This window comes from Physeter macrocephalus, chromosome 6, assembly GCF_002837175.3.
Source record: "Physeter macrocephalus isolate SW-GA chromosome 6, ASM283717v5, whole genome shotgun sequence".
In the NCBI taxonomy this organism is placed as follows: Eukaryota; Metazoa; Chordata; class Mammalia; order Artiodactyla; family Physeteridae; genus Physeter; species Physeter macrocephalus.
In genome coordinates, this window is record NC_041219.1 from 28,851,905 (window position 1) to 28,864,143 (window position 12,239).

General features: G+C 43.4%; 1 protein-coding gene across 4 annotated transcripts in view; it reads right to left on the reverse strand.

The window, feature by feature from the left end:
• The window catches only part of NR2C1 (nuclear receptor subfamily 2 group C member 1), a 45,149-nt gene extending 39,836 nt beyond the window's left edge, over positions 1–5,313 (reverse strand). For 2 of the 4 annotated variants that reach the window (XM_024127388.3, XM_028490456.2), the window contains exons 1-2: positions 5,073–5,313; positions 769–841 (exon numbers count right to left, since the gene is read on the reverse strand). In XM_024127388.3, coding sequence (XP_023983156.1) covers positions 769–822 — 54 coding nt within the window. In that variant the 5' untranslated portion in view covers positions 823–841; positions 5,073–5,313. Of the gene's footprint in view, positions 1–768; positions 842–1,632; positions 1,653–5,072 lie in introns of those variants that run through there. The other 2 variants (XM_024127386.3, XM_055085249.1) reach the window with 2 other exon arrangements.
• Positions 5,314–12,239: the final 6,926 nt, after the last annotated feature.

The following is a 12,239-nucleotide window of genomic DNA, read 5'->3' on the forward strand; positions in this document are numbered from 1 at the left end:
ATTCAGCCAGTCTGTGTCTTTTGGTGGGAGCATTTAATCCATTTACATTTAAGGTAATTATTGATATGTATGTTCCTATTACAACTCTTCATTAGTTGTTTTTCTTCTGCGCTCCCATAACACCCTATACAGTTATCACAGCACTTACCATATCCTATTATGACTGTCCAATTATTCAACTGTCTCTCACTGGATCAAAGCAAACTTTTTATTTTTAGGGGTTTTTTTTAACATCTTTATTGGAGTATAATTGCTTTACATTGCTGTGCTAGTTTCTGCTGTATAACAAAGTGAATCAGCTATACGTATACATATATCCCCAAATCCCCTCCCTCTTGCGTCTCCCTCCCACCCTCCCTATCCCACCCCTCTAGGTGGTCACAAAGCACCAAGCTGATCTCCCTGTGCTATGCGGCTGCTTCCCAGCAGCTATCTATTTTACATTTGGTAGTGTATATATGTCAATATCACTCTCTCACTTCGTCCCAGCTTACCCTTCCCCCTCTCCGTGTCTTCAAGTCCATTCACTACATCTGTGTCTTTATTCCTGTCCTGTCCCTAGGTTCTTCAGAACCTTTTTTTTTTTTTTTAGATTCCATATATATGTGTTAGCATACAGTATTTGTTTTTCTCTTTCTGATTTACTTGATCAAAGTGCACTTAAAGTCAAGGGTATCTTTCATCTCTGTACCTCCAAAACCTAGCATATACTACACTTGGTATAAATAAGTTTGATGAAGCAGTGAATGAATGGTAAACTAGACATACCTCTCCCATCTGTTGTTCAATAATTTGATGTGCAATTTCTTCTATGGTTGCCATGATTTAATTGCCAAGTGTCCTGCCAAAAGTAAAAGATGCTTTTTTACAATTATACCCATAAAACATATTTACTGAAGAATTTACAAATGGAATTATATGATAGTTAGGATTTGCTTCAAAATAACCCAGCTGTGTGGGTGGGGGTGGGAAGGAATACACAAAACAAGAATAGCCACGTGCTGACAATTACTGAAGACTGCTGAAGTTTATACAGGGGTTCATAAAACTATTCACTGTGCTTTTATAAATTCTGAAAACGTCTATTAAAAAAAACCCAAACTATTCAATACCGAACAATTTCACTTTTCAAAGATACTGAAGCCTAAACTGCAGACCTCTAATACAGATTAGGAGTAGTTTATTAACTGAATAAGGGCAACCAGCCTGTTAGAAAGAACCACATCACTGTAGTCATTTAACACACTTTTAAAGCAGTATATTGTAAACGCTGACAAAATAACTGCATTCATTCAGAAGACTAGATTTCTCTAGAATTTTGTGATTGTTCTTCAATGTTCTATTAATTTGAATTTTAATGTAAAACTGTCTTCAAATGGATTTGAGAGCCAGTAAGATTAATGGGTTGACTTCAGCTTTTGCTTTTTCTCTGTATCAGGTAGTCAAGAATCCAAAAATTATTTCTGACTTTATCGTATTATATACTATCATAAATTCACTAATATTCTGTAATTATAATTAATATTAATTGCCAAACTGTCTGAATTATTTCTTTCAATTACTTTTAAAACCTTAAATGCTTCAATTAATTGTTCTAAAAGCAATACACAATGTTTAGATTAATTACTCAACTCTCTCACTAGATTGAAAAATAGTGCCTTCAACCTCTCTGGAACCAACCAAGGAGACAGTTACTTCCCAGGTCTGTGTGCTCTGGGTCCATGATGGCAGTGGCAGCCCTCCCAAACTCTGACCCATCTTTGGGGGGTCATTCTTCCCTTTTCTTGAAGGATAACACATGTTCAAAACTGAATAGCTCTATTGCCCATCCAGTAGAGTCCCAGAAATCCAGCAGCCTTCATTCATTTCATCCCATCTCTGTCCCCTTCAGTCCAAGCTGGCAGCATTTCTGCTGGTATGAAATTCTCAGAAGTCTTGCTGCCTCCCATGCAATTCATGGGCGTCCAAGCCATCAGACAAGAAAGTCCTGTACAGATCTCTTCTGGATGACTCCATCTCTATTCCTGGCTTGTGCTGTATGTAGATCTCAAGGACACTGCTAATGTTGTAGTCTTCTGAACAAGGCCGCTTATTTTCTCCCACAAGAAAAACTCTTCCTCTGAGATTCATTTAAGACAGTTACACTACAATTTTTAGTGACTTTTTTTGTCATTCATTCCTTTCTGTTCCAATTTCATTACTCATTGATGATCTGACACTGATTGTTGTCCTTTTCCTGCCATTCTCCCAGTTTCCTGACCTCAAAGTCCATTAATTTTCACCCAAATGCTACTTTAATATTGTGCTGCCAGATTGCTCTAACATATATATTTAATAAAGTTTTAGCTCTTAATATTCTTCAAAGCCTTTCCTTTAACTATAGGACATGAGGTGTCCTTTTATTTATTTGTTTGCTTATTTATTTATTTATGGCTCTGTTGGGTCTTCGTTGCTGTGCGTGGGCTTTCTCTAGTTGCGTCGAGCGGGGGCTATGCTTCCTTGCGGTGCACGGGCTTCTCATTGCGGTGGCTTCTCTTGTTGCGGAGCACGGGCTCTAAGCGCGCGGGCTCAGTAGTTGTGGCTCGCAGGCTCTAGAGCGCAGGCTCAGTAGTTGTGGTGCATGGGATTAGTTGCTCCATGGCATGTGGGATCTTCCCAGACCAGGGCTTGAACCCGTGTCCCCTGCATTGGCAGGCGGATTCTTAACCACTGTACCACCAGGGAAGCCCATGGACGTGAGGTGTCATTTGTTAAACCTTACATTCTAGCCATATGCACTACTTTTGTAATTCCTTGAATTTACCATGTTGCTTCATGTTTCCATGTCTTTGCTAATGGCTTCTCTACCATGAATGCTATGGAATCACTAGATCAACATGCTTGTTTTCCAAGACTAAATTTAACTCAAAAAACTGAGGAAAAATAAGCATTCTTTACATATTGTTGATGTAAGTCTAAATTGTTATATTTCTAGAAAGAAATGTGCCTATGTCTATGAAGTGCCTTAAAAATGTTCATACTCATTGATCCAATAATTCATTCAATATTCTTCCACTCAACAAATAGTTGTTGAGTGCTTACTATGAGCCAGGCATTTTTCTAAATGTTAGGGATTGAGCAGGGAGTATTAAAACAAACTTCCCCTTGTAAAATTTATATTTTGGTGGGGTGAAACAGACAACAAATTTCAGCTACTCCCAGAACTGACTTTCCTGGCTGATTATTTAATATACACAAACTGTGTATATGAAAAGCTCCTAGAAGGCAAGAATCAACTTTGTGTCAGCACCTTTGACAAATAGCAAGATCTCAGGATGCTTACAGAACTGAAACACATCCTCAGTCTCCTATTTCAGAAGTATCAATGTCTCTTTAATGGTCAAAGAATAAAGTTTCAGCCCTTCTCCTGGTATTTTTTCAGTATTTACTAAGCCCCTATAACATGCCTGCCACTGCAGACACAAAGCAGCATTCCTTTATAGTCTGACTTCCTCATCTTCTCATTTTATCTCCTACCAGTCCCAGAGGGGCCTCTGTTCAGGACAACTGGAATGTTGTTCATTCCCCAATATAGAGTGCCAAGCTCCTCTTCCCTCATTTAAATTTCCTCACCTTTAAAACTCAGATCTAATTTTTTTTGGTTTTTAATCCAATCTTTCTAGATGGGTACAGCATTTATTGTGTATACTAAGGCTGTTAACAAGGACACAAGAACAAACTTCTGTTTACTTCTAATATTGCATGCAAAATTTTATGGGAAGGTGCCTTTTTCTAGCGAGAGTCCATGGCTTTCATAAAAGATTTTAAGAGGGTGCAGAGGGTCCTATATGACTTTTAAAAGGTACATGATTATATATACTGCTAATCCTTTATAATATGCGGTTTCTTTTGTCTTTTCTATTCCCCAGGAGTAGGAATTATATTTTGTGTAGCAGCCATACAAAGAGTAGATATTTGGGGAATGTCTGCTGCCTTTGATTTCCTGAAAAAAGATTGAGATGTCCCTACAAAGAATGATGAAATTACATTTTATGCGATCCACTTTTTAAAAAGAATAAATAGAAATATCTCCTTAAGATCTACCAAATTGACACACAAGCAAAATCTAAAATCAATCATTGTGTATCAACCAACCGCACAGCAGACACTGTTCAAAAACCCTCCAAAGTCGAAGGCCTATTTACAAGTTCCAGAGGCACAAAACCCCTAAAGGGCTTAATTTCAAGTCTTTTTGCTTTTCCTTTCCAGTTATTATTATTATTTTTTTAAACAGCTGACGTATTTAGTGAAGGTTACGAGACAGGTTTGGCAACATTTGTCATTCAAAACGGCATCTGCTGGAGTCGGAGGTACAGTTTCTTAACAAAAGAGCTACTGGAAGCTTGGACATGCCCACTGCACTGAGGACCCTTGGCTATTCCATTTTATTTCTCAAAAGCAGGTCCAAAGGCAGCGGCCACTCCCGCCCCCATCGGTCGTGAAAGTTGAGAGCATTATTCCGTCCGTCCTGTGTAAGCACGAGAACTAGCCAGAGGCTCGCGGTGAAAGGGATCCGGGCCTCGGCTCGCGGCCACTCGCCGCCAGGCCTGCCTTTCCGCATCCCGCTGGCGCTCGAGCCCAAGCGGCGCCCCGGGCCCGGGGGCGGCGCGCGGCTCCCTCAGGCGGGGGAAGCGGCAGCGCCGCCGAGACGGAAGCTTTTCCTGTAGGTGAAAGGTCAGAGGCGCCGCGGGAGAGGCTGCCGTGCGCGCCGAGCCGCTCGGGCACTACCTCTCGCGCCCGCCGCCCCAGCCCCTCTCCGGGCTCCCGGCCCCGCGCCGAGCTCCGGCTCCGGCCTCGGCCTCTCTCAGAGCCCCGGGCACTCGATCCCACTGCTGCGGCCGCTCTCTGCGCTCCCAGCCCGCCCCGAGCAGCGCGCCGCGGCACTGCCGGAGGGCGGGTTCTGCCAGCCGAAGCCGCAGGCTGTTGCGAACGCTGGGGGCGCGTCCGTTGGCACTTGGGAGGAAGGGACCTCCCCACGGCCCCCGCTCCGGGCGCCGCTGCAGCCGCTTTTCTCCTCACCCGTCCCTTCTTACCGGCGCTTCTCTGCCGAGCTACGTCCTTCGCCGGGCGTAGACGACAGCCCCGCTGCAGCGGCTGCTGGGCGGCGGGGGGGGCTCCGGGAAGAGACAGGTTGGAGAAAGCTGAAGGGGGGAGGGTTAAAAAAAATGGGGGCAGGGAGCTTTCTGGGTTTGGGTATTGGGGGGGTCAGAGTTCGTGACCCCTCCCTCGGCTCCTCGGTGCGCGCTCCCGTCCACGCCTGCGCACGAGTGCAGTGGAGAGGCGGCGAGGGGAGGTAGTGACGTTCCCCGAGTAGAGGGATGAGAGAACCCCGCCTCTGGAGGTCTACTGCCCCCTATCAGATGGGAGGGAGACTGCCTCGCCGCCGCTGCGCGTCCCTATCCGGGACTTAGAGAAGCTGCGTGGCCTTAGCGTTCCGTTTGCAAAAGGCGGTCGTTAAAGGAAGTTTTCAGACTGTTCAGATTTGAGCCAGGATAGATAACCCGATCAGTTTTAGACAGTTCGGTTTCTAATTTGTAGTGAAGTGGGCTCTTGTTTCAGGCTCTTAGCTTGGACTAAACGGCTTATTAGAGGACTAACAAAACTGAGTAGATCCCGATAAAGTATTTTAAATAACCTTAAATAAAGGTTATTTATTTAAGGTTATTTAAAATACTTTATCGGACAAGCTGGGGCATAGTCCTCTATAGTAAGGCTAAGTTTTACTTATAAAGTCTTGTGAGTAAATAGGCATAAGGGCTAAATGGAGCTAGAATATAATATAATCACTTAGAATGAAAGCTTCCGAAGACTGGCTTTAGTCTGTTTCGTTCAGCGGTGTATTCCCAAGCTTATAGGACAGTGCCTAATGGTCAATGAAGATTTGAGAAATGAGGCGCTGACGGAACTTCACGTTCTGATAGTGGCTCCTGAGGCATCGAGGTGTGGCAGCAAGGGCTGCCCTGTGTGCAAAGCAGAGTGTGGTTTAGATTTTAAGAGAAGGGGGTCCTCAAAATGTCTTTTAGTTTTGATTGGCACTAGAAAAGCAGTCACGGATTCAGGCCAGAAACCCAAGTCAGGGAAAACAAAAGTGCACTGGTAAGGAGAACATCTCCTCTGTCATTTCCCTCTGGAACTAGGTGGCTGGACAAAGAAAAGGGGCAAGCAAAAGCCCCTAACAAGTAAAAATATGCGCTATGCCTCATTCTCTAGACGTCTCCCTCTTCCTTTTAGTACCCTTCGTTGTGTGTTTGGTTGTTTTAAGGCAGCCCCTCCTCCATCCACCCAAATTTGGGAACAAATCGTTAAGTTTGTCCCAAAGGCAAAAGCTAAGAAAGTATACTACAGGTCCAATGGGAAAAGGCAATCTGAGACCTTTCCTTTATTCTCAGTGCCTAATATGCCATTTGGGGAGTATCTTTTGTGGGTGAAAAAGAGCTTCCCCTAATTATGATTCAGGAAAACACGTCAGTGTGGTTAATCTTTAAATATGTGACTATAAAAAAATTATGGTTTAAAAGACATCATCACACCAAAAATAGATTTAGTAAATTTATTGTGTATAAATATAATACATATTAACATTATTTACAGTGCTAATATTTTATTTATAAAGGATCTATATATCTATATGGACAATAAGATACAAACTATATTATCACTTTAAGTAAAAAGTGTTTCTATAAATTTTTCATTAAAAAAAATAGTATTTCAAGATTGGTTCTTAATGTGCTATGACCAACTCATATAAAAGAACCCCCCCCCCAAAAAAAGAGGGATTTGATATTGAGGCTTTTTGAAAATTTACTACTATGTTTATCTTAAAACAAAACAAAAGTCCTACTAGAAAATTTCCATTAGAAAAATAACATTAAAAGTGACATAGGCTCCAGAATGATTTGTGTATTAGAGGCATTCAAAAAAAAAAAAAGATCCATTTAAATTAATTTAACTCACCAAATACTGGGTGTCCAGTGCATGCAAGGCACTCTGCCAGATGCTGAAGAGGAATCTCAAATGAACAAGATACAGTTGCTGTTCTCAAGGCTAGGATGTGATAAGCACCATAAGAAAGTCTGTTTAGGAGCTAAAGGCTACGGAAGCATAGAGGAAGGAGACAGTAGATCTAAGGAGGAACAGAGAGAGAAGGACTAGAATCAACTGTTACAGAGAAGTCTTGGATAAATAGGCAGAAATGGAAGTGGGGGAAAGGATGAAGAAAAACAAAATGATGTGAACAGAGAAAGGTTGGGTTGGGGCTACCTGCAATGCATTATACCTGAGGAAAAGTGTTCCACGCCAAGCCACTCGGAAGCCAATGAAGGTTGTAAAGAGCAGGGATGAAACTAGATTAGAACTATGCCTTACAAGATGGCTCTGACAGTGTTTAAAATGGGACCATGCAAAGAAGGCATTGGAATTAGAAGAAAAGTTATGCCAATCACTGGGAAGAGGTAACGAGGACTTGAGCTAGGGCAGATGCAATAACAGAAGGACAATGAAGACAGAAAGGATACAAAGGCAATTGTAGAGGGTCCCGTTGACACTTGGAGGCAGATTCTGGGGCCTAGAATGGTGTTTTTCCATTGCAGAAGAAAATATACAGATTTGAATGAAAAGAAATTGAGTTTTAGGCATGTAAAGTTTAAAGTGCTTAAGATGTAGATATCCAACAGGTACTTGCAAATATGGACTTGCAGGATGGTGGAAAGAGCAGGTCTAAGATCTGAGTTATAAAGAGGGCACTTTGGGGACTTTGTTTGAGTTGGAGATGACCAGAATCCTGTCCTTACTTTCTTCAACAAATATTTTCACTTAAAAGACACAGGGTAGGTATTTTGTGAGAAACTGACATATTAGATATAGTATCTGTCTTCAAGGAGTGGGCAGTGTAGTAAGAAAAATAAGATTTATCTCTCTGGAAGATCCAGTGACGATATTTAACTACAATGGATCTCAAATTTCAAAACCTAAGTACAATGAAAGCACACTCTGAGACATATCAACATATGCTGTGATAACATTTACATTTTAACTAATTTACTAAATAGCAGGCTTTCCCTATTTCTAGATATATTCTACCAACCAAATATAACACATACCTTTGGCTAACAAAACTACACTTTAAAGTTGTCTTTTTCAATTAGTTGTTTCATTACAGCTTTATATTAAACAAAAGTTGCTCTGATGATCTCATTTTAAGAAATGCTACTACATACTCAAAGAATCAAGGTTTTGGTTAAAAAAGAATTAAGTATCTTGGGCAAAGGACAATAGGAGGATACTGGGTATGTTAGGGAACAGGGGAAAAGAGGTTGGGGAGAGGTTCAGAAACGTGGGATGATGCCAAAGATAACCTTTCTCATTCTCCTAGACTCTGGAGGGTCCTCTGCATTTACAGCTGCCACAGATAAAGGAGGAACACTGGTTGGAGACTCGTACTAAGAAGGCCAGCCTTCCCCTAGCTTGACCTGGCATCTCTTGTCTAGGTTTCCTTCAGCATCCTTTTGGGCTTAACATTATAACTGCTCTTTTCTCCTCCTTGTGAATAAAAGGAGATACTTGAAAAGGATTTGATGGAAGCACATGTATCAGTGTAGTAAATACAGTACTCTTGGGATCTAAGTACTATTTATTTATTTATTAAAGTCTTTATTGAATTTGTTACAATATTGCTTCTGTTTTACGTTTTGGTTTTTTGGCCGTGAGGCATGTGGGATCTTAGCTCTATGACCAGGGATAGAACCCACACTCTTTGCTTTGGAAGGGGAAGTCCTAACCACTGGACCACCAGGGAAGTCCCTCTAAGTACTATTTATACTCTCTCCTCATTTATAGAATGCATCCAATATTTTTTTTTTGCTAAAATATTAGGTATAAAGAGAGGTTTTTGAAAGTAGCTTTACAACAAAATGTATATAATTAGGTTTCTCATTTGACATTGAATGAGCAAGGTTAAATAATTGATCAGCTTCAGTGAAGTTATGAAGGATTGATAAGGGGGAAAGGGAATGTTACTATTCCACATTTAAAACATCTTGGCGGGGAGAGTGGTTCAAGATGGCGGAGTAGAAGGACGTGCGCTCACTCCCTCTTGCAAGAGCACTGGAATCACAACTAACTGCTGAACAATCACTGATGGGAAGACACTAGAACTCACCAAAAAAGATACCCCACATACAAAGACAAAGTAGAAGCCACAGTGAGACAGTAGGAGGGACACAATCACAATAAAATCAAATCCCATAACTGCTGGGTGGGTGACTCACAAATTGGAGAACACTTAAACCACAGAAGTCCACCCAAATGGAGTGAAGGTTCTGAGCCCCACATCAGGCTTCCCAACCTGGGGGACCGGCAACAGCAAGAGGAATTCCTAGAGAATCAGACTGAAGGCTAGCGGGATTTGACTGCGGGACTTCAACAGGACCAGGGAAAACAGAGACTCCACTCTTGGAGGGCACACACAAAGTAGCGTGCGCATTGGGACCCAGGCAAAGAAGCAGTGACCCCACAGGAGACTGAACCAGACCTACCTGCTAGTGTTGGAGGGTCTCCTGCAGAGGCAGGGGGTGGCTGTGGCTCACCGTGAAGACAAGGACACTGGCAGCAGAAGTTCTGGGAAGTACAACTTGGCGTGAGCCCTCCCAGAGTCCCCATTAATCCCACCAAACAGCCGGGTAGGCTCCAGTGTTGGTCAGGCCAAACAACCAACAGGGAGGGAACCCAGCCCCACCCATCAGCAGACAAGTGGATTAAAATTTTACTGAGCTCTGCCCACCAGAGCAACACCCAGCTCTACCCACCACCAGTCCCTCACATCAGGAAACTTGCATAAGCCTCTTAGATAGCCTCATTCACCAGACGGCAGACAGCAGAAGCAAGAAGAATAACGATCCAGCAGCCTGTGGAACAAAAACCAGAATCACAGGGCTTCCCTGGTGGCGCAATGGTTGAGAGTCCGCCTGCCGATGCAGGGGACATGGGTTCGTGTCCCGGTCCGGGAGGATCCTGCATGCCGCGGAGCGGCTGAGCCCGTGAGCCATGGCCACTGGACCTGCGCGTCTGGAGCCTGTGCTCCGCAAAGGGAGAGGCCACGGCCGTACGAGAGGCCCGCGTACCACACACACACACAAAAAAAAACAGAATCACAGAAAGATAGACAAGATGAAAAGGCAGAGGGCTATGTACCAGATGAATGAACAAGATAAAACCCCAGAAAAACAACTAAATGAAGTGAAGATAGGAAACCTTCGAGAAAAAGAATTCAGAATAATGATAGTGGAGATGATCCAGGACCTCAAAAAAAGAATGGAGGCAAATATCGAGAAGATGCAAGAAATGTTTAACAAAGACCTAGAAGAATTAAAGAACAAACAAAGATGAACAATACAATAACTGAAATGAAAAATACACTCTATGGAATCAATAGCAGAATAACTGAGGCAGAAGAAAGGATAAGTGACCTGGAAGACAGAATGGTGGAATTCACTGCCGCACAACAGAATAAAGAAAAGAGAATGAAAAGAAATGAAGACAGCCTAAGAGACCTCTGGGACAACATTAAATGCAACAACATTCGCATTATAGGGGTCCCAGAAGAAGAAGAGAGACAAAAAAAGACCCGAGAAAATATTTGAAGAGCTTATAGTCGAAAACTTCCCTAACATGGGAAAGGAAATAGCCACCCAAGTCCAGGAAGTGCAGAGAGTCCCAGGCAGGATAAACCCAAGGAGAAACATGCCGAGACACACAGTAATCAAAATGACAAAAATTAAAAACAAAGAAAAATTATTGAAAGCAACAAGGTAAAAATGACAAATAACATACAACAGAACTCCCATAAGGTTAACAGAAGCTCTTTTTTTTGCTAAAATATTAGGTATAAAGAGAGGTTTTTGAAAGTAGCTTTACAACAAAATGTATATAATTAGGTTTCTCATTTGACATTGAATGAGCAAGGTTAAATAATTGATCAGCTTCAGTGAAGTTATGAAGGATTGATAAGGGGGAAAGGGAATGTTACTATTCCACATTTAAAACATCTTGGCGGGGAGAGTGGTTCAAGATGGCGGAGTAGAAGGACGTGCGCTCACTCCCTCTTGCAAGAGCACTGGAATCACAACTAACTGCTGAACAATCACTGATGGGAAGACACTAGAACTCACCAAAAAAGATACCCCACATACAAAGACAAAGTAGAAGCCACAGTGAGACAGTAGGAGGGACACAATCACAATAAAATCAAATCCCATAACTGCTGGGTGGGTGACTCACAAATTGGAGAACACTTAAACCACAGAAGTCCACCCAAATGGAGTGAAGGTTCTGAGCCCCACATCAGGCTTCCCAACCTGGGGGACCGGCAACAGCAAGAGGAATTCCTAGAGAATCAGACTGAAGGCTAGCGGGATTTGACTGCGGGACTTCAACAGGACCAGGGAAAACAGAGACTCCACTCTTGGAGGGCACACACAAAGTAGCGTGCGCATTGGGACCCAGGCAAAGAAGCAGTGACCCCACAGGAGACTGAACCAGACCTACCTGCTAGTGTTGGAGGGTCTCCTGCAGAGGCAGGGGGTGGCTGTGGCTCACCGTGAAGACAAGGACACTGGCAGCAGAAGTTCTGGGAAGTACAACTTGGCGTGAGCCCTCCCAGAGTCCCCATTAATCCCACCAAACAGCCGGGTAGGCTCCAGTGTTGGTCAGGCCAAACAACCAACAGGGAGGGAACCCAGCCCCACCCATCAGCAGACAAGTGGATTAAAATTTTACTGAGCTCTGCCCACCAGAGCAACACCCAGCTCTACCCACCACCAGTCCCTCACATCAGGAAACTTGCATAAGCCTCTTAGATAGCCTCATTCACCAGACGGCAGACAGCAGAAGCAAGAAGAATAACGATCCAGCAGCCTGTGGAACAAAAACCAGAATCACAGGGCTTCCCTGGTGGCGCAATGGTTGAGAGTCCGCCTGCCGATGCAGGGGACATGGGTTCGTGTCCCGGTCCGGGAGGATCCTGCATGCCGCGGAGCGGCTGAGCCCGTGAGCCATGGCCACTGGACCTGCGCGTCTGGAGCCTGTGCTCCGCAAAGGGAGAGGCCACGGCCGTACGAGAGGCCCGCGTACCACACACACACACAAAAAAAAACACAATCACAGAAAGATAGACAAGATGAAAAGGCAGAGGGCTATGTACCAGA